The sequence below is a fragment of the Pygocentrus nattereri genome, chromosome 12 (assembly GCF_015220715.1).
Source record: "Pygocentrus nattereri isolate fPygNat1 chromosome 12, fPygNat1.pri, whole genome shotgun sequence".
NCBI classification, from domain to species: domain Eukaryota; kingdom Metazoa; phylum Chordata; class Actinopteri; order Characiformes; family Serrasalmidae; genus Pygocentrus; species Pygocentrus nattereri.
The window spans coordinates 33,113,759-33,135,553 of record NC_051222.1 but is presented as its reverse complement, the minus strand read 5'-3'; the positions used below and the strand labels follow the sequence as shown (position 1 = coordinate 33,135,553).

General features: G+C 40.3%; 2 protein-coding genes across 4 annotated transcripts; both read right to left on the bottom strand.

Annotated features, from left to right (window-relative positions):
• Positions 1–1,101: 1,101 nt before the first annotated feature.
• Positions 1,102–9,026, bottom strand: asf1bb (anti-silencing function 1Bb histone chaperone). Of its 3 annotated transcripts, none has more exons than XM_017722170.2 (5): positions 8,415–9,026; positions 4,759–4,874; positions 3,868–4,044; positions 2,540–2,764; positions 1,102–1,480 (listed from the first exon to the last, which is right to left on the bottom strand). In XM_017722170.2, exons 1-4 carry the CDS (start codon positions 8,521–8,523, stop codon positions 2,573–2,575), a joined length of 594 nt encoding a protein of 197 aa, XP_017577659.1. In that variant the 5' UTR covers positions 8,524–9,026; the 3' UTR covers positions 1,102–1,480; positions 2,540–2,572. The 3 variants fall into 3 exon arrangements, with proteins under 3 accessions (XP_017577659.1, XP_017577660.1, XP_037399741.1); XM_017722171.2 differs by having other exon boundaries at positions 1,102–1,475; XM_037543844.1 differs by having other exon boundaries at positions 1,102–2,764; positions 8,415–9,025.
• Positions 9,027–15,388: 6,362 nt separating this feature from the next.
• On the bottom strand, positions 15,389–20,281 carry LOC119264833 (adhesion G protein-coupled receptor E3-like). Its single transcript, XM_037543880.1, has 4 exons — positions 20,161–20,281; positions 18,811–18,877; positions 18,061–18,336; positions 15,389–16,412 (listed from the first exon to the last, which is right to left on the bottom strand). Exons 1-4 carry the CDS (start codon positions 20,259–20,261, stop codon positions 16,293–16,295), a joined length of 564 nt encoding a protein of 187 aa, XP_037399777.1. The 5' UTR covers positions 20,262–20,281; the 3' UTR covers positions 15,389–16,292.
• Positions 20,282–21,795: the final 1,514 nt, after the last annotated feature.

Sequence of the window (21,795 nt, the reverse complement as noted above, 5' to 3'; positions counted from 1 at the left end):
TACTTATAATGGAAGTCAGTGGAACCAGACATTTTTCTAGGCCACTTTAAGTCGTTTCTTTCGGTCCAATCACCATGAAATTTACACACAATGTAAAGGGCAACATGTATTTTCAAATTTATGATAAAAAACGGGGTTTTTGTTCCGACAGCAGTAAAAGGCTTCCGATTTGTAAGCCTGAACTTTGGATGCGTGTCTGCCGATTGTTTCAGAAACTGAGTCTCTTAAAAAGAATGGAAGCTGGAATAAAGGGGAAAGAATAGAAACGTTAAATATGGAAAAGCCTGAAATTTGGGCGTTGAAGCTTCTGGGTTTTTCAGTTTGTGACGTACTGGGTTTGACAAGTTTGTGGTCACCCTTTACATCCTGTGTAAATTTCATGATGAACGGACAAAATGAAACAGCTCAAAATGACTTGGAAAGACGTCTGGTTCCATTGACTTCCATTAAAAGTAGAGTACGTTTTTTCCTTCTCCTGGAAAGTTACCATTTTGGAGATACATGGTTTTGTACTGACGGCAACTTTTCAGGAGAAGAAAAAAAAACGTGACTTGGAATGGAAGTTAACATAAGAATAAATCCACGTAATTGTGGATCATTGCTGTTGGTCACTTTCTCGTGAGTTTTCCACACAATATAAAAGCAGCAGATATTTACCAATCATAAACAAACAGACCGACCAAAGGGCAGATGATGAGTTTTTGTCCCGACAGCAACGATTTGTACTTTTTTTTCTGTATCCAACTGTAGTCGGTGTATTTCTGATGCTCTGGTTCTCCATCGGTCCATCTTTGAACCGGTCCCCTTTAACAGCGAAGACGAGGAACACCCTGTTTTCAGGGAAAGCGTCATGCGTGGTCAGGTTAGCCCAGCGTGTTGGAGCAGAGATGAAAAGACAGAGCATGAAAAGAAAAAAAGGACGAGTGCAAAGGGAGAGACGGGACGAATGAAAGGATGAGAGCGTTTGTTTTTGGGCCAGGGGTGGGGGATCAAAGCTAGAATACACCAAAGACATCCCTCGCTGCCGTTGCCTGGCAACCTGAGTAAAGCCGACAGGACGTCACGCGTGAACAGGGCAGGAATAAGAGCGAGAGAGCGGCCTTACAAACACAGGTATTCAAATTTATTAACGGCAAGCTTCGTAGGAAGAGCGGCAATCAAGCCGTCACTCATACACGACAAAAAAGAGAAAATAACACCGAGCTTGAGGATCGAGACGAGCTCATCAAACAGAAAAGAAAACCACAACAAACAAACAAACAAACAATCCTGAACCCGGAAGGCCTGACTGAAGCTTGAAGAGCAGAACTGAGGAGTTTGTTTATTTATCTACTTGTGAAAACCTCTGAGATAAACTGCTGAAGGTAGATTGTTTCCAAAGCTGCTGCTTTGAATCAAAGAACACTGCAGAGGAACAGAGTTCCTGTAGGGGCTCCTCGCTGCCCTCTAGTGGACATGAAGACATCCTGTAAGTGCTGCGCTGCAAAAAAAAAAAAGATCGTCAACAGAAATCATCTTGAATGTAGCTAGATCATATATATGCGCGCATGCTGTGGGACGAAAACCTCGTATCTCCATTTTTGTCGTTTTTCTGTTTTGGACATGATTTGAAAACGCCTGTTGGCCTTTACATTGTATATAAATGTCATGATGAATGGACTAAAAGAAATGAACTAAAATGACTTGGAAAAAAAAAACTGGTTCCATTGACTTACATTAAGAATAAAGTATGTTTTTTCCTTCTCCTGTAAAATTACCACCGTGGAGATACGAGGTCCTGTTTCTGATCCAACCACAGGTGATGCAATATTTCATATATTTCAATTCATTATAACCTATTTCTGGGTATTTAACACTTGATTCTGTTAAGTGAAATTCTCTTTCCATTGGCAGACAGCTGTGCATCTATAATTCCTACAAACAAGCAATGTGATCTGCCAGTGGAGTTCAGTGAAAGGACTTCGATCTAGAAACAGGTTAAACGTGGTCATATTCTTACACCAACCCAACAGTGAGAATTAGTAGCTATATTGACTACATTGAAGGAAATATTTTGTTTTAACTTGACCCAGTTTTCCACTCACCGTAGATGTAGTCAATCCACCAAGACATGTCCAAATTTTGTCGCTAACAAAACACAAAAAGTCAACAGCCACCCAAAAAGCACCAAAGCTGAGTATCAAGGCAAACTCATCTTCCACCTTCCACCTCTCAACCTGCCATAAACGCACTGAAAGGTTTGTGTGACTGTAACAGAGACCTGGATGTGGTTTGTGGGGCTGAGAGAAGTTTTGGGGATGTATTTACAGAAAGATTTGGGTGACTACTGACTTCTGTGTGTTTGCTAGCAATGGTAGACTCGTAGCTCCAGTGCTGAACTAAAGAACCAGACTTGGTTGAGGGACTACTTTTGGTGTAAGTGGATAACTGGGATCTTTCGGCAAACCATTTTTAAGATGTCAGCTGATTTAAGTTTTCGCAGCGTTAGAGGTCAGAGGTAAGGTCAGGTGAGGAGTGTTCACAGAGAACTGCTACTGACGGATTTTTCAGCCCACATCAGCGTGTAAATTCTCTACAGACAGTCCATGGAATTGTCCGGCATGAGCCCCAGGGGCGGGGCTTTCCCCGGCAGGCAGCTGGGCGGGAGCATGGTGTTGGGGGCGGGGTCTACGTTCTCTGAGTCCTCCATTTTGTCCGTGCTCATCTCCCAGTTAATGTGGAAGCGCGTGACGCGCGGATTCGACGCCAGGATGTTCCTCTGCAACTGAGGATCAACAACAAAAGCCAATGTTTAGATGCAAGTAGCTCAGGTAGCTCAAACTTCAGAATTCAGTTCTACTTCTATACAGTGGTGCTGGGATTCACTCTCTCTCACACACACACACACACACACACACACACACACACACACGTTTGTCTTGCTATACATATGAGGACATTCACAGACATCTACTGATTTTTGAGTTACTGTAGCTGAATAATACGAGCCTAAACCTAAGCTCAGTAGCCAAGCAATTTCTTAGTTTAAAAAAAAAAAAAAAGTAATTGTGGTGAAAACAACACATGCTCGGCAAAATGTCCTCACTTCAGCAAAAAATTCATACAGTCCCGTCACAGTGAGGACATGAGGGTCCTCATTAGTACAGCAACACACATACACACACTCTTTTTGTGCCACTTATCCTCCTGGGGGACGGGTCACAGGAAAAACAATGGTTGCCACTCCATCACAGGGCAACACCCACCCACTCCTACACACACAATTGAAGAATAATGTTTCTTAACATAAAACAGCAAAGGATGTGGGGATTTCCTCATCTATAGAACATGATATCATATTAAAAGTTTCAGAGAATCTGGAGAAGTCTCAGAACGCAAGCGACAAAACCAAAAAACAATATCAGCTGTCTGGGATCTTTGGGGCCCTCAGGTGGCACTGCATTAAAAAGAGACCTGAAAACCACCGTCTGTGAAAGCAGACACTACATCCACAAATGAACCACAAAGTTCATCAGCGAACAGTTTAAACGCCAGCACTGGTGACGAGATAAGGATCCTTTAGTAAACATGACATGGGACTTGCACATCTAAGAAACCACCATTAATGCTGAATGATATATAGAGATTTTAGAGCAACATATGCAGCCATCCAGATGACGTCTTTTTCAGCGAAGGCCTTACTTATTTCAGCAAGACAATGGCTCTGTAGTAAAAGGGTCTGAGTGTAAAACTGGCCTGCCTGATATCCAGACCAGAAGGCTTGGGAAAAAGCCACAATCAGCTATGATCTCAATCAACTGGACATCCCTGGATAACAGGGATTTAGTCAAATCAAATGTAAATTCCGGTTGTGTTCGTTTTCCTTACCTGTGAGTAGGCAGGTTTGATGGGTGGATTCTCCCGCAGCTCAGGGTCAGTGTACTCGTTATTGACATAGTAACCAATGCGGATGAATTCCTGTCCTCGATAGGTGCAGGTGATCAGCACTACAGTCACGCCCACCGCATCACTCTCAGGAATCAGCCCGGTGTTCGGAGCGTCGGCCTGACGGTGCAGTGGAGAAAAGCAATGAAGACAGGTTTGTATGATCCACCTGCTCAGTTTATGTGCTGCCTAGTGAGGTCTTTGCCTCTTCCTACAAAATAAAAGTAGTTCGTCTTTTGCAAAGCTGCCGTTCCAAGACTCCAAAACTCTTTACCCGTTTTCATAAGGAACATTCCTTTCATCATTCTTTATAAGACAAATCTGAAAGCTTCATTTTTCATTTACGTGAACCCAAGTGAAACACCGCATACACACTAGTGAACACACACACACACACACTAGGGGGCAGTGAGCATTTTACATTTACATTTACATTCATGGCATTTGGCTGACGCTCTTATCCAGAGCGACTTACAATTTGGTCATTTTACACAGGGAGGCCAAGGCAGTGTTAGGAGTCTTGCCCAAGGACTCTTATTGGTATAGTGTAGGATGTTTGCCCTGGTGGGGATTGAACCCCAGTCTACAGTGTAAAAGGCAGAGGTGTTAACCACTACACAAATGTAGTGAAGGAAAAAATAAGATATTTGATTTTGAAATGAATTTGATTTTGAGTGAAAGTAAAAAAAAAAAAAAAAAATCACCCAAAACAGAAAAACTTAAATACTTGATACAGTAAAGTACAGACACATGAAAACACTAAAGTACAGTAATGAATTACATTTACTTGGTTACTGTCTACCACTGGTAATTAGTCAGAACCCTCCTCCTCACCTGAAACACAAACATGTGTCTGCCTGCAGGAACGGGTCCCACCAGCACAGAGTCCAGGGTCTGATCATACTCCTCGCTCTCCGCCGAGCCCACATAGATGATCTTCCACTCCAAATCTGCCTCAAAGACGAACACGGATGCAATCACAAGGTCATTCAACATGGATTAAGTCTGCGCAGAGCACGGATCCTCAGTTAACCATTAAACTGAAATGTCCAGTTCAGTTAAACGTGTATTTAAGGCTTTAACAGGACTGCAAAATGTGACAGACCTGCCTGTATTTGTGAGTAAATATGTATTTTACGAATGTATTTTGTAACGTAAATGCCTGAACGTGAGCACGTTGACCTCAGCATCCGCTGCTGACCTGTTATCTTTGGTTTAGCTCATCTCAGATCTTCATTTACTTAATGACGAAAATCTTTAATCTGGCCATAGAAAAGACCCAGGAGGCTGCGGGTTACAGAAAATACATTATTCAGAGCTCTGCACATCTGCTGCCACCATCACAAGTCAGAAGACCAAAGCATCGTACTCTTAAATTTCCACACCCCCAAGAGAGTCAAACAAAAGAGTGGGAGACTTGAATCCAGCCGTAAAATCCTAACTGAAATAAAGCGGCCAGAATGGATGTCGTTTTTCTATTCTAATGTTTTATAATAACGCTGTATGCCATCCTGTGTCGACCAGAGGAGGAAGGGTTCCCTTTTTGAGTCTTGGTTCCTCTCAAAGTTCCTCCTCTTGCTTTTAGGGAGCTTTTCCTTGCCACGGGCGACGATCATGGGGGCTCGGACCTGGATTTTCCTGTATAGTTGCTTTGCAACAAAGCCTGTTGTAGAAAAACGCTGTGTAAATAAACTTTGGCTCGATTTGATGTCGTAACTAAGGCTACGTTTACACAGCAGGTAAAAGTGGCCCGAATCTGATTTTCTCACCAAATCAGATTTTTTTCTGCTTGGTTGTTCACACGACAACACGCGACATCAGCCTGAACAGATCAGCTCCTAAACCGACCGCATGCACTAAAGAGCAATGCTTCACAGCAAGCAAACCAGCAAAATGACCTGCCAGCCTAGTGAGATCATTTTACTCAGCATAATTACTGAAAACAAATGAAAAGTGTCTAAAAATAAGCTAGATGGTCTTTTAATTTATATTTAATGGATATTTAAGTGCACAACCATCTCACAATGGGAAATATTAGTCTGACTAGGCTTAAGATCATTTAACTTGATATTTTTTGCAGAGCATAATGGAAGTCAATGTATACAACTGTTATCCAAGTACTTTAGGAGCATTTCTATTGGTCCACTCATCAGGAAATATAGGGCAGCTGGTGTTTACCAAAAATATATAAATAAATAAATAAATTAATTAATTAATTTAAAAAAAAACAAAAAAAAACACGATAAGCAGATGAGCTCTGTTCTGATTGTCTGTCCTGTATTGGGGGTTTATTCAAATAGTCTGGGCTGAAACACTGCTTATAACTTCAGTGTAAGTGGGTGGGGCTAAACTGCAGTGGGCTGAACAGGCAGAGATATGCAAATTTGCTGTTTTTTGTGACATCACCAACGAATACTCAAAGCAGGCCGACTTTCAGCTCTTCATATAGACCACGTGTCAGGATCCAGTCCTAAACACTGCAGACTTCAGGTCACTGCCTCATTAAACACACTTCAATCAGCTCTTCAGAAAACTGGCAAGAACTTCCTGAACTGAATTCAAAGCATTAGATGAGTAAACACTAAATCACTGCAGCACTTCGGCCCAGAAGGTCCCCAGTTATGGCATGCCTGATACTTCAGCAGCGTCTGCTCTGTATAAAAAACGGGAGGAAAATTTGGTTTTCCATGGCGCAGGCCAGGAGACGGCAACCCCTGTCCTTTCAGTAAAAATTAAACCACCTTGGGAGCCACATGTTATGTCCATTTGACCATCTTGTATTATAAAGTAATATAAACTAAAACTCAGACTTCCTTTGCTCTGCTTTAAGCTTGAGCTCGGCTACAGCTGCTTTTCTCGCATCTCCAGCAGGAACCTTCCCCTCAAAACTAGAACCGTTTCTCAGCAAACGATTTTTAGGAGGCTTGTCACTTCTTGTCCACCAGCTTCTTGTTCAAACTGTCCCATTCCACCTTAAATGGTGCCTGAGGCGTCAGAATGTGGAATTGGAGAATTAGCCCGAGAAGCTCAGTGACTTTTTCGCTATCAGGACAAAATCTCGTATCTCCGTTTTTTTTTTTAACTGTAAACACCAGCTGTACATTGTTGTAAAATTTCACGAGGCCATTTCTTTCCCACACATCCAGATCTGAGCACCCAACTTCAAGCACGGCCTACTGAAGCTGAGGGACATTAAATGGATGTGAAGGGACTTTTTTTTTTTATTATTAATCCAACTTCAAAATACTGCTCTCTGCCTATGAAATGCAAATGAGAGGCTTTCATTTGTAACAGTTACTAATAAATCACAAAAGGTTCAGATGTGTGCTTCGGGAAACAGACAACACATAAACGGACGTTGAATAAATTAGTCACGTCTTTACGGCGCCCCGTTAGCTCCACTGCAACCGCGGCTCCCTGGGCTAACAGGGAGTACCACAGTGTGAGCTTCAGTTAATAAATAACAAAATAATTAAAATTAAGAAATAATAATAATAATAATAATAATAATAATAATAATAAAAAAGCCAATTTGGCTGCAAATCAATCAGACTTGCGCATAAAAATTCACAACTGGCGCATCGGCAGTTTTACTCTGTTTTAAAAGGCCAATGAATTTAAAACCTAAAAGATCTTTAGTAAAGGCAAAGGTTCTATTCAGAACCATGAGCTCTATGTAGAACCACTTCATATTTAAACGGTTCTTCGTATGGTCAAACTACTGTTCAGATTGATGGAGAGTGCCCTATGGTTCTATAAAGTTCTAACAGGGTTCTGCTACTGTACCGTTGTCAAGCTTGTGACAACAGAAGAACCCTTTACAGTTCTTTTTCTATACACACACACACACACACACACACACACACACACACACACAACACATTTTCCCTCAAGCTGAAGAACCATTTAGACCATATACATAGAAGTGGTTCTAAATAGAACGGCCAAAAAAAAAAAAAAAAAAAACTGAAAAACTCTCTTTCGAAAATGTCTAGACTGGGTACAGAACCCCAAATCAAAATTAAAATAATTTAACCCTTTCTTTAATCCCTCTCATCCAGAAGCACGCGCTGCTTCACATCGGTCCAATCAGGAGCCAGAAACGCGACGGCCACGCCCACAGCTTCGCAGCTCAGCCAATCAGAAGACAGAACGTTGGCGTGGACGCGCAGGCTCCCTTAGAAACCGCGCCAAAAAATAACAGTAACAACAACATAAACAGCAGAAATTGAGGTAGAAAATGCGATAAATGTCACTTTCACCGCCGAGTAAGTTACAGTGCTGCGATTCTACACCAACCCAGAAGCTGTCAGAGGACTATAAATGCGAAAAAAACTCCAGGCTGGAGGGGAAAAGACGGTATTAACCCATCAAAACAAATGTTGCTAGCTAGCTGGACAGCTAGCTGCGGGTCCCTCAGACGAGAAGGAGCTGATGAACTTACTGACCGGGGGGAAGAAGGTAAACAAAAGCCTGGCCGCTCAGCTCACCTTCAGGCAAGTCCTCCATGCATTCAAACGTGATTTCAAACTGGAAAGGGTTCCCGAAAGGACTGGGGTTGTCCAGCACGGCCACGTTCAGCACCTGGACTTTGGCCATGACAAAGAAGCTTGGCTGGGAACCACGAACGCGCTGGAGCAGAGCGGCCTTGTCGGTGGCGGTGGCTCACGGCTCACAGCCTCCTCTGGGTGAAGGATATGATCCGATATGCTGGTGGATCAAGGCAGAGTCCGACCAGTGAGGGACAGGAACGACCTCCAGAACACCAACAAACGCGCAGCAGAGATCCTCAGGGTAAACCTGGCGTGGACAAAGAAGTAAATCCAGCTCACATGTTTTTACGGGACCTACTCGAACAGCACCGCTCCGGGCATTCTCACTGAGGAGGCATCTCGACCCTGCTGACCCGGCGCGTCTTCGCTCCTCGCCTCGGCTGAAGTACCGCAGGTCTTTATCTCTTAAATGTCCCGGCGTTAATGTCTCGAACGAAGTGAAAATAAGCCCGAACGACGAGAAGACAGCAGTGCAGCTGTTCTCCCCTTCCCTCGTCGGAGAGCTCCAGCACATTAGCGCTGAGAGGCGGAGAAGGTCCACTGCTGCCCCTTAGCGCTGTGGCGGACGCGTTGGCCTGGTTAAAGGCGTGCTCAGCACGGTTGGGCGGGCTTTGCTGGCCTGGAGGTTTGTTTACGTGCAATATTGAAATAGAAGATACTAATACTAATATTTAGAGCTGCATTTGTGAACATGTGTGTATATATATATATATATATATATATATATATATATATATATATATATATATATATATATATATATATATATATATATATATGTGTGTGTGTGTGTGTGTGTGTGTGTGTGTGTGTGTGTGTGTGTGTGTGTGTGTGTGTATTTGGCCCAAAATTACTTGAAAAAAATTCTGGTTCCAGTGACTTACATCAAAAGTGAAGGAGGTTTTCTTCTGACAGGGGCAGTCGTGGGCTGGAGGTTAGGGAACTGGCCCTAAGCCCTAAACCTAACCCTCACCTTAACCTCAAGGTAAAACCTACATCTACTCCTAACCCTAACGTTGTTGATAATCAGCTGAACATCACCAGAAAGATATTAATGATTTACGTCTCTGTAGAGCATCTATAGGACACCATCCAAATATAGTGACCTTTATATTATAGTGTGTAGTTATAATTATACTGTATAGTATTGTGTGCTTACTTGTGTCTTGCTTATATGCTGCTGGAACACTCTAATCTCCCTTCAAGGATTAATAAAGAGATATATCTTATCTGTAATTATAATAATGATAATGATAGTAAGACATTGTATGAATACAGGTATCATCTGATATAGCAGTGTTTCCCCAGCCCTGGTCCTGGTAACTCAATAGTGGGATGGTGATGAGCCGATTAGCTGGATCAGATGTGCTGGGAGCAGAGAAAACACTAAATAGGCTGAGAAACGCTGTGATACAGCCTGTATTCGGTCTGACCACTTTCTTACCTTGTATCTACACTAACAGTCCATTTTTGTTGTTTTGTAATTACAGATAATAATCCCTAAGATTCTTCAAAGGTCAGGACCCTCACACGACCACCAAAGTGCAGGTATTAGATCATTCTCAGCACTGCAGTGACACTGCCGTGGTGGTGGCGTGTTCCTGTGTGTTGCCCTTGTACCGAGTGAACTTACTGTCCGCTCAATCTTAAACACACCTGCCTCTTTGGTCCACCTACACTGTGAGAAATGACGGTTCGGTTCAGGTACATTTTTGGTTCATCAAGGCACAAACAATGTAAATGTTCCCGCAAAAGGTACAGCAGTGGGTTTAAGGTCTGAGTGTGAATCTTAAAGAAGTTGTGAAAGGTGAAAAGTTGGTATTTGTACCTTTTCATAACCGAATATTTTAAGCAGAACAGTAGAATAAAAGCCTGGAGGCAAGGCGGGGTGTGTGGAGTCAGTACAGCTTAGAACAGATCATTTCAGTGGATTATGATTGAGTTATGATCCCTGACCAAAGGTACTGAGATGAACCCTTGAAGGAACCGCCCCAGTGATAAGAGGGGTCCTGCTCCAGTGATGGTACCTTTATTTCTGAGAGTGTAGGAGATGCAAAGTCAGAAATGATAGCTCATCTGTTTTTCAAAGGCTAGTTGTAGAGCTACAAAGTAGAATAATAATAAAAAATAGGAAATTATATATATCTGTATATTGATGTATATTGATATTTATCTCATATTGATGTAAATAAAGGCTGCAGCTATTCCATTCCCATGTAAAGACATGTTACATGGTATGCCATCTGATGCACTGCAATAATACAGCATTTAATATTATTACACTCTGCAGTCGCATCATTTTACAGTGTTAAAAATGTAGGAAGTTTTGTTCATTTCACATTTTATTCTTTCCATTTGTTGTAAGTTCAGCACTGTAACGTCTGGTCAGTAGAGGGAGCTGTGCACTCACCTCAGAACCCACCTCAAACACCACCTACAAGCACAGCTGTCGTCTCTTGAGCTGCCAAATGCCGTCCTTTCACTGGCTGCCTACTGAAGCGTGCTGGACTTAGGCCGTGCTTTTTTTTTTTTTTTTTGCCTGTCTTGTCTGGCAGATTTGCAATCAGAATTATGGTCAGACTGCGTTACTGTGCCAAACAGATTTACTTTTCCAAAATGAGCACTATAGATTATAGGCTCATCTTGTCAGTGTTTCTTTCTTTCTTTATTTATTTTTTAATTATTTGATTTCATTTTGTTTATACATTTGATATTTTAATGAAAATGTGTTAGCATCATGCCAGACTTGACAGGCCAGGGGAATCTGTAAAGAAGGGAGAGGAGAGATAAAGGGGGGGTAAGAAAAGGGAAATAACATAAGGGCAGAAAAAAAGAAAAACACAGCGCAAATGCCACGGCGATGGTTCACCAACTGCTGCTCCTGAGAAAAGAGAAGAAAGTGTACCTGAGACGTACAGCACTTGGAAATACTGCACAAATGACTGATGTATGTGTATGTGGGTGTGTGTGTGTGTGTGTTTGTGAGTGCAGTACAGTATAAATTTGTCACAAGATGCACTCAATATCGAGGGCAGAAAGCTGCGACAACATCCCCCCAGAGGCCAGAGGAAGGCAGAGAAAGACCAGGGAATCCCGCCCGCCGCGGCCCCCCCAGGAGCAGTGGAGACCCTGGGCCGTATCTCCCAGTGACCCCTGCATGCCCACCCCAGCGGAAGGGAGAGGGGGACTCCGGACAGCACCCCCCCAGCCATGGAGCGCAGGTCCAGGGGAACCAGAGGAACCAGAGCCGCCCCCAGGATGCCCCTCCCCATCACGAGGCAGCAGCAAAGACCCAGCGCCTCATACGCCCGAGAGCCACCCACCACCCAGCAGGGCCCCATCCCCGCCGAGGGGCCCTGAGCCGCCCCGGAGCCCAACCACCCAGGGGAGCGGGCCAACTGTCACGCCGGAGTACCAGGCCAGGCCCTGAAGCCCCAAGGCGCCCCCCATCTGGGGGGGAAGTAGCAACCACAGGGGAGCAGCCGGGAGAGGACCGGGGACAACAATCCCCCTACCCAGAACCAGCTGTCCTCACATACACTCAACCTCATATATACATCTACATACCTTCACTCCCTTATATTCCTCCACCCCTATATATACACCTACGCACACATACCTCCACACCTATATACATTCCTACATACATACATGCACCCACATATATACATACACATCACCCCAATATGTACAAACACCCACCCATATATACACCCCCCCGTCCCCCTAGATGAGGTGGGGGCGAATGGAAAGGCCAGCCAGTAACAGTTTGTATATGGATGCATACATGGGACGAACGTGCACACGTGCGGGAGGGCGCGCACACACGGGAGGAACATGCACGACTGCACACGAGTCCGAGGGCGCACGCCAGGGAAGAATGCGCGAGGGCGCACGTCAGGGAAGAATGCGCGAGGGCGCACGTCAGGGAAGAATGCGCGCGGGCGCACAGACGCCCACACCCACCCAACCATACAATGCCAAATGACTGGCACCGCCATTATTGGATGACTCTGTACTTCAGATCCTGAATTATTGTCACAGCCAAAGCTTTTTTCCCCCAACTGCTGTAACGTATTTTACACAGTCAGCACTTCAGTCCTCGTACACACACCCTACAGTGCTTAGCCTGGGCCTGGATTTCTGGCCGTGTTCCATCATGGAACCTAAGCAAGAACTCATGGCACATGTAGTCGAGACTAATGGATAGTAGAAAGGCTTTTTTTTTTAGGAAAGCAGGAGAAAAACATCATTTCATCTGCTAGTTTGGGTGCTGCTGATGTGCCATACCTTTAATGCCTGATTTTGACACCAGAGGCTTCCCATCCAAGCAGACCAGGGAGAGCTGTGTTCTTCACAAACGTTAACAATGCCCCCTTCTAAGAAGCTAAACACTTCTAAGTGAAACTAAACCATGTCTGTGGGTGAGTGAATTCTCATAAACCTTCTCACAGCCCCACTGTCAGAGAAAGAAGCCCCCCTGGTGAATCTTGCATCAGTTTCCCTTTGAAGTTCACAGAGTGTGTCACTAATATGTAAATTTGTGCAACACAAACGTCTTCTATTTCAATATTCAGACCTCTCAGTTTGTGTTAATCATCTCATTTCATTACAGTAATGTCCCTGATAGCAAGAGGATAGTGGGCTACTGTTGGCCCACTGATGGCAAAGACAGTGGTCTGCTGACATTTTGCTCAGCGCTTTCTGGGCGGCCCACCGGCAAACGAGCAGAGTATTTTCCTTCTTTTCCTTTCTTTAGTTAGACTTTGTAAATTAGATGTTTCTACATAAACATCCATTTTTGTGTCCCTAGAATTTACAGATATATGACACTTAAAAAAACACACGTTAGGGTTACAATTTATTTATATATTTAAAAATTGTAAAATATTTACATTATTTTAACAATTACGCCTTTATTTTATTTTAAATCATTTATATAGAACTCCAGTCACCACAGAAGTGCTTATCCACACAGTCATGTGTAAAGGGTGAGGCCATATTTGGGGGGGGGGACCCACATTTTTCTGCAATTGTAACTTCAATAATCCATATATGACTATGGAATTTTGTGATTTATGTGACAAAGGAAACAAATGTCAAAACTTATGAAATATATAATGAAAGCAGTTGTTATCCAGGAGTTGTGTCACTGGTGATTACACACAAAAAAATCATATTTTGAAATAAAAATCACACTGATGACATCACTCAACTTCCTTTTTCCTATTTTCTGAATATATATATATATTTCTGTGTACACTGGAAACACTGTAAGTGGGTACACTTACTTTTTCTCCTTTTTAAGGTAGGATGTTAGTATAGCCATATGTCTTTTTGTTTCTTTTGGTTTCAGGTTCATTTAGATTCGTTACTACTTTTGTTTTTTATTTTGACATACGCTTGTCTCTGAAGCCATCAAGCCAACTTAAGTTTTGATGTAAACTGGACATTTTCTGACTTCCTTGGTGTCCAGTGTGTGGTCTGGCAGCAGGTCTGGGGAGTGAGCCCCCTCTCATTCTCCTTTATGGCCTGACTGTAGACCGGGTCATAACAATATGAAGTAATGAGTGAAACAGTACAAATGTAAGGACAGCTCTGAGGATAGTGGGGCAGCTTAGTATGTGGGGGAAGTAAAGTGAATAGTACAGTTTAAGGACTGTGTTCCACATAAGACCCCACAGTTAGTTAATAGGTAATAAATGAGACGAGCTTCTTTAGTACGAACATTTTACGTCTTTATATGAGTAAATACAATTATCAGTTCATTAACTGTGTAATAACTGGCAGATAGTGTACAGTTAATGAGTGAATATCATTTAAAGTAATAACAAGCTAAGATTTTAGTCAGCAGTACAGTCAGTTACTAATTCCTAAGTACTTAATCAGTAACTAAGTAATAACTTGTAACGGGGAGCGAGGAGGCGGATGCACATGCTGAGATAAGCAAGATTTATTAAGGGCAAATCCAGGGTCATAGTCTAAACAGTCCAGGTTCACATAGCCAACACGGAGAGATCGGGGAACAGACATGACAGACAGACCAATCCAACAGAACAAGCAGAGCAGAACAGAACAAACAGAACAGAACATCCAACACAGCAGATAACAAAGACCAGCAACCAGACGGGAAAACACAGGGCTTAAATACATAAGGGGTAACGAGGGACAGGTGCAAACACAGATGGAGACAATCAGGGGTGGAGTCCTGAAACGAGGGGGCAGGACTATTATTAGTTAATATGCTTTAAACTAAGAACAAGCTAAGATTTTAGTCAGCAGTATAGTCAATTACTAATTCCTAAGTACATAATCAGTTACTAAGTAAAAACTTGTAACGGGGAGCAAATTCAGGGTCATAGTCTAAACGGTCCAAGTTCACATAGCCAAGACGGAGAGATTGAGGGGGCAGACATGACAGACAAACCAAAATCCAACAGAACAAGCAAAGCAGAACAGAACAGAACATCGAACACAGCAGATAACAAAGACCAGCAACCAGACAGGGGAAAACACAGGGCTTAAATACATAGGGGTAACGAGGAACAAGTGCAAACACAGGTGGAGACAATCAGGGGTGGAGTCATGAAACGAGGGGGCAGGACTAGAAAACCAAAACAAATGCACATGGAAGATCTAAACAAAGGGGCACATGGAGTGGGATGAGCCAACCGTGACATAACTGATGATAATGAACATTTCATTAATATATAAATGGCTTATGAGTAAAAATCAATATGTGTGACCCTTACTGTAAAGTGTTACCTGTAAAGTACAACAAATATGAGGCTCCATCATAACTGTGAATATTTCTGAAGAGAGAGAGATTCATAGTTCAATATGTTTATTGAATTATCATTTTAATTATTGAAAATCATGAAGGTGAGAACTTGTTTACATATTGAGTAACTGTTTAATAATAACACATAATGCAACATAATCTTATCACAATATACCCAGTCCTGGTCCTGAAGATCTACCACACCTCTAATTTCACTCCAATGATAATCAGAGCCAGATCTGTTGGATCTGAACTCTATGGGCTGGTAGATTTCCAGGATAAAGATTGAGTGTAAAGTCAATGACAAATATTAATATAAAACAATTTGAAAATACTTATTATATTATGCTCCCCTCCCCTATGGCACTGTATAAATCATTGCATTTGGAAGCAATAATCTAAGATTATCATCAGTGCATCAGCTATCATATTAATGCACTGTTAAACATTGAAAGCATAAAATATAAAAAGAAAATGATTCCATAGACCAGATGTTATGTGACATTTTTCTAAGTATGTTAAATTCAGTAAATAAACAGTAATTGTGTATTAAATGTGAAATCTATGCAAGCAATTAACTTATTTTGATGAAAAAACTGCACTGTTAAAACCTTGCATCTTCATTTTTGAAATTTATTTTTGTTTTACTTATTTTCGCTTTTATCTTGGTTTGTGTTAAAAATTCACGATTAATGGATCAATTTAAATAGACCATAACTACTTGGAATAAAATTGTGTTACCAATTTGGTGATAGAAGGTTCTGGTCTAAAAGAAATTTAATAGCAGATTCACATTCATCAGCATTACAATAGCATAAAGAACACGATGATGTTTTTAAATTAAAAACTATTTTAATTATTAAGGAATTAAAGTAACGGTATATAACATATAGAGTTCACTGTTATAACACCACAGTTTCTTTCCCAGCTTTTTCCAGATAAAATATTGCCAGAATACAAAACAGTGAAAGTAACATTACTTTAAATGGAGTGTAATTTTACCCTTTATTTCATGTAATTATTCGATGTTGTCATCAAGCTGAGTGGGCATTAGTAGATGGATATGTTGCTTCTGTCATTTGGTCATCTTTAAAGTTGGTGGCCTTTTTGCATGGGCAGCAAGTGTGTAACCACTGCCTGTACTGCTGCCTGACCTGGAAGCAGAAGAGACAGGGAAGGTTTTAATGAGAAAACTTCAAATAAGGTAACATCAATAAAATCAAAGGGACAGCAAATGTAACAGGTGTATTGTGGTGTGACATCATCTTATAATAAAGAAATAATCAAAAAAATACATGAATAATACAATAAATAAAGACCCTGTTCAAAATGCCTAATGAAGACAGTCAGTAGATACCATGTTTGTGCTTATATGTAGAAGAAGAGGTGTTTTATTATGATTTGAACTTAAAAGGTAAATGAGGAAAACGTTTTTAGTGACAAGAAAAGAAACATTATATATTTTCTATTTTTAATGCTCTAATCTGATTTTTAGAGAAAGTCAAATGAATGTAAATGTAACTCTTTATGTAACTAATGTATGACATAAGAAATGATGCAGATGTGAATACATTTAAATAGAATTGCACAATCACAGTAATACCTTTAGACCTCTGAGGGCTTTTTATACTTACATTTTTATTTCATTTTGTGTTTTATAAAAACAGTCATTAAAGTGCACTGATTAAACCAGTATTATTGTCTCTTTTTTAAAAAACAAAGAACATCAGTTTATTAGAAAATGTACTGTTTTTTGTTTTCAGTATAATTTTCTATTGATGTCACATTTTTATGCATCTATAAACACATTCATAACATGTTTTAAGGCATTCATAAGGTGTCATAAACATGGATATAAATATTTATTTATAAAATGCATTACACATTACAGCCATGCTTATTATCCATTATAAATCGTTAACATAATGTATTATAAGTACTGTTCACAGCAAATTATAAGAGCTCATAAATTGTATTTTTCAGCTCTGGGTAAAGTGAAGCGTACTGGACTAAAGCCTCCTCCAGGGTTTAGACTGAGGCTTCAAGTTGAAGTATTTACTGAAGGATTTACTGAAACACTAAAACATCCACAATAAAGCTCCTTACAGGCTTCAGATGTCAGAGTTTAAACTAGAGCAACATCAGTGTTTTACCCAATGTGGGAAAGTCAATGTTCACCACTGTTAATGTTCACCACTGTTAATGTGCACCACCATTAGCCTGGCACTGACTTAACACTGCATATCCGATAGAACGCCAGCAGGAATAAGCATCACTGTAGTTTTACAGAGTGAAGAGAGACTGTAAGAAAAATACTTTGTATGTGTCTTTACCTTTGGCACAGACTGTATACAGTCTCTTTTTTCCCCATGCTATGTGAAGCAACCTTGGGTTTGTGAAAGGCGCTATATAAATGTAACATTATTATTATTATTATTATTATTATTATTATTACATATTATTAACAAAAGCTTATAATGCATTATAGTAACAATTCATAATGTATAATAAACATAGCTACAAAGTGTAATTCAATGTAATTTGTTTCTATAAATATTTATAACCATGTTTATAATGCCACATGAATGCATTATAACATGTTATAAATGTGTTTATAGATGCTTACAAACATGACATTCATATAAAGTATAACAGTGTTTTCTTTCCTTTTAATTCTTTTTCATATATTTTGTTAAAACACTGGGGCAGGGAATGTTTTGGTTCAAAATGAAAGACATAAATAAAAACAGCATCTGGGAGGGAGAATCGTATGTGGAAGTGATGATCTGTGTGGTGGCTCACCTCTTTGTTGAGGACACAGTGGACCAGGAAGATTACGGTGCCCTGCTGGGAGATGAGAATCACAAAGATGATCTCCAGTACGATACTGCTACTGATGGACAAACCCAGTATCCAGGGGCAACCGAGGATGAAAAACTGGGCCATGGTTTTAAACAGCACAGTTCTGATGAGTTTCTTATCATCCTGAGTTTGTTTCCTCTGCAGGATCTCATTGTTTAGGCTTTTCAGAGTGAAAATGACAGTGATGAAGATGGCGATGAAGAGAATCACATTTGCCTGCAGAGTGGAAAACAGTTTGAAGTGAGTGTTAGTGTGATATAATGTGATGCAAAGAAATAAAATGGCATATTGTTGTGGCATCAAAACCTGTATCTCTCCTTTTGTTCTTTTCTTTTTTTGGCATTTGAAATCTCCAATTACCTTCTACACTGTGCAAAAATTTCATAATGAACAGATCAACAAAAAAAATGTTTACCTTGAAAAAAGTCATGTTACATTAACCATTAAAATTAAGAATGTATTTTGCTTCTTCTGTAAAATTCCCACCTTAATTCCGACAGCAAAGAACCTTATAACAAGCAATTGTATAATAAGCAACAAGCCTTATAACAAGCAGGGAGCTGTTAATAGAAAGACTGTTAAAAGAAAGACTAAAGAGCAAATGTTGCTTCACTTAGCATTTGAATGAATTCTTTGTCACCCATAAACACATTTTGCATTTTCTTCTCTTCTTTATTTTGCAGTACTTACTGCAAGTATGAAACACACAGTGCCTAAGAAGCTCCAATAAAAGCCCCTGTCATTCTTAAGCCAGCATCTATGGAGAGAAAATGTAGAATAGATTTCAATCAAATATGAAGAACAATTCTGCCTTTAGATTTTTTGTTTTGTGTTTTGATTTCCCCTAAACAAAACAGTCATCAACTGTGTTTTATAAAGAAATCTACCCATTTAAATGACATATCTTAGATCATATTTACTAACTTATTTAGCTAGTTTTTGGACTGCACTTATGACTAGTTAATGGGTAAAACATTAACATTTCTGAGAATGTACATGTGCATATATAACATATAGACATATATTTCACTGTATAACAAGAATCACAAGGAACAGAATCTTAAAATATGCAATACAGCAGCAACATGTGAAACAAAAACTGTTGCAGGAAGCTGGTCCAACATCAAATACAACATAGAACACTCTACTAAAATATTTGTATTGTACCATCACAACCAATGCCGTATTCTGCACCTTTTTATATAATCATGACGAACATATCAGAACGTTACATAACAGAATGGTACTTTATGTGGAAACTGTCTTAGAAGTAGACTTTATTAGTAGTGTTATGGGACGGCAGGGAGGTGGACCGAAGTGCAAAACTGAAAGCCAGTGAGAAAAAAAAAGGTACTAGTAAGTAGTTTGTAAGGAGGTCTGTGGAGTTACCGCTGTGCCACCGGGATGCACAGGTAACTCCGGTTGAAGCACCTCAATGAAGGCTGAACAATAAACGTGAAATAAAAGAAAATTAAAAAACAAAAATGACTTCCTCTGAATTATCGAGGAGAAGTCAGGCTGTAGGTGTCACTTGTGCTCTTTCTGGTATTGGGTGCAATACCACATGACTTCACCCGTACATGAAGTCTGGACAAGCAAAGCTAGTAAAAGTTTCAGATAACTTAGTTTCCTTTGTATATTTCAACTTTATGTTGAATTAAACAGAGTGTAATTCAGAACATTACTTGATTAGCCTTTTAGCCCATTGGCAATCCGCCAAACTGCTGTTTTTCATTAAGGTGAAGTTTAGTATTTTTTCCCACTTTTATTTCTTACCCACACGTTTTTGACAGAAACATGCATATGTTAATGAGACTGGACTGTTTTTCCACCTTCTACTGTGATGTGGCTTTGTATGGTGGGATTGTTCAGAAGCTCTAAATTGTTCTTAACACATATGGTGCAAATATTAGTCTGGCTTGACAAATTGTAATTGACTAAATTCAGTATACATCTAATGAAATTTAGCAAAGGTTGAACATAAAATTTGTTCATGAGCTAAGCCCCTACCCAATGAAACAGCTCCACCACACCACTTACTCTTCACTGCTGTATCCATTAGGCACTGCTGCAACAGACACACCCACCACAAGCAGAGGAATAACGTATCCAATCACAGTCAGATATTTCCAGCCAAGCATCTTCTTCTGCCTTGATCTGATCTTTGTGAGGTTCTTTGCAGAGATGAAGAGCAGAACAGCATCAATGAACATCCAGACAAAAGAAGAGAGGAAGAGAAAGTGTAGAAAGCCTGCCAGCACAGCACACACCACCTAGACAAGAGAAAGATAGAGAATAAAAAACGTATTATTATTATATAACAATATATTAATTATATAACAATTATAAACAAAATGCTTTTCAGTGCTAACTGAAAAGTTTGCTAATATTCTGAAACAACATGTGCTTTGTGCATCTGTGGCATTTTAGAAAAGGCCAAAAGTTTATATATACTTAGGCCAAACATATTTAATTTTTTCACACATTTCATGCTGGCATACATTTGTGAGGTTATTTAGGTTATGCACATCAGAGATAATTTTAAAATAATTAACTAGAGAGCTTTAGTTAGTCAGCTTGAGTTCACTATATAATTTAAAATAATTCACAAACGCTAAGCAGACTGTCTCTTTAAAGTGTTCAGAGTGTCCAGAAATTTATGTAATTACTTTTGGAAGCTTCTGATTGGCCAACTGTCATAATTAGGACTTAATTAGGAATTTATACAACAGTTAGGTCCAGCCACGCAAGCTGATTGGTTGAGAAGTGTTCTAACCATGCTGTTATTTCATCATAACATCACATTTTTTTTCACAAACACTGTATCGCTCTACTGAGACGACATTGCTAAGCAATGACTTTGACAGCTGTAGGAGATGCTCAAGCCATTTGGATGTTCTTACTTTGCATATAAACACAAAAAGAACACCTTTTTTAGATCACATTTGACCGACAGCCGAATTTGTCAGACTCTGAAGATGAGGCTACACTAAATTCACAAACTGTCATCACCACTGAGTTTGCTTGCTCAGATGACAGTTTGGGAATTTGGTATAAGGAGCTGGAGACGAACTGCTGGCTCTGCAGCAAGTGGGCGGAGCTCATTACTCTGACGTAGCAACAATCTGCTCATTAAGGAACTATAATTTGGTGGAAGGAAATGAACATTAAAACATATTAAACGCCGCATTCATGGCCCAGTTTATTAATCTATTACTTCATTTGTTTAACTGTATAAAAGCAATAGAACACTCGAGGAGTGTGTTATCGCCAATAACATCATGGCTGTGATGATCGACAGCGGCCAAATCACAGCCGTGATGTTATTTCACGATAACCTACTCCCTCTCGTATTCTATCTCATGGCTGTCTTTATGGGCATAATTTAGATCCTTTTGCTTTTGATGCCATGTGACAATACAAACAACTGAACCAAGGCCTCAGAAAACATTGCAGACCTTCACAACTTACTGAAGATATGACAAGTGTCTGTACAAATGCAAATATAAAAATCTTGGGACTACACAGGCATTGCATTGCTTTGGATTGAGGCACAAATTAAGCAATGACCAAACAAATTTTGGTCCAAAACGTTAAACTAAACCCCAAAATAACAGCCTGGAACTGGTGAAGAAGTTGGAGCCATCAGGTACCAAAGTGTCTACATCTACCTTA

Excerpts from the sequence above, each read along its gene's own strand:
- LOC119264833 (XM_037543880.1), bottom strand. The coding sequence starts at position 20,261 with ATGCTTGGCTGGAAATATCTGACTGTGATTGGATACGTTATTCCTCTG. Across the intron at positions 18,337-18,810 it reads CTGTGTGTTTCATACTTGCA|GCAAATGTGATTCTCTTCAT; the intron begins GTAAGTACTGCA and ends TCCACTCTGCAG. Across the intron at positions 16,413-18,060 it reads ACTGTGTCCTCAACAAAGAG|GTCAGGCAGCAGTACAGGCA; the intron begins GTGAGCCACCAC and ends TTCTGCTTCCAG.
- asf1bb (XM_017722170.2), bottom strand. The coding sequence starts at position 8,523 with ATGGCCAAAGTCCAGGTGCTGAACGTGGCCGTGCTGGACAACCCCAGT. Across the intron at positions 4,045-4,758 it reads GACACATGTTTGTGTTTCAG|GCCGACGCTCCGAACACCGG; the intron begins GTGAGGAGGAGG and ends CTGCACCGTCAG. Across the intron at positions 2,765-3,867 it reads TCAAACCTGCCTACTCACAG|TTGCAGAGGAACATCCTGGC; the intron begins GTAAGGAAAACG and ends GTTGATCCTCAG.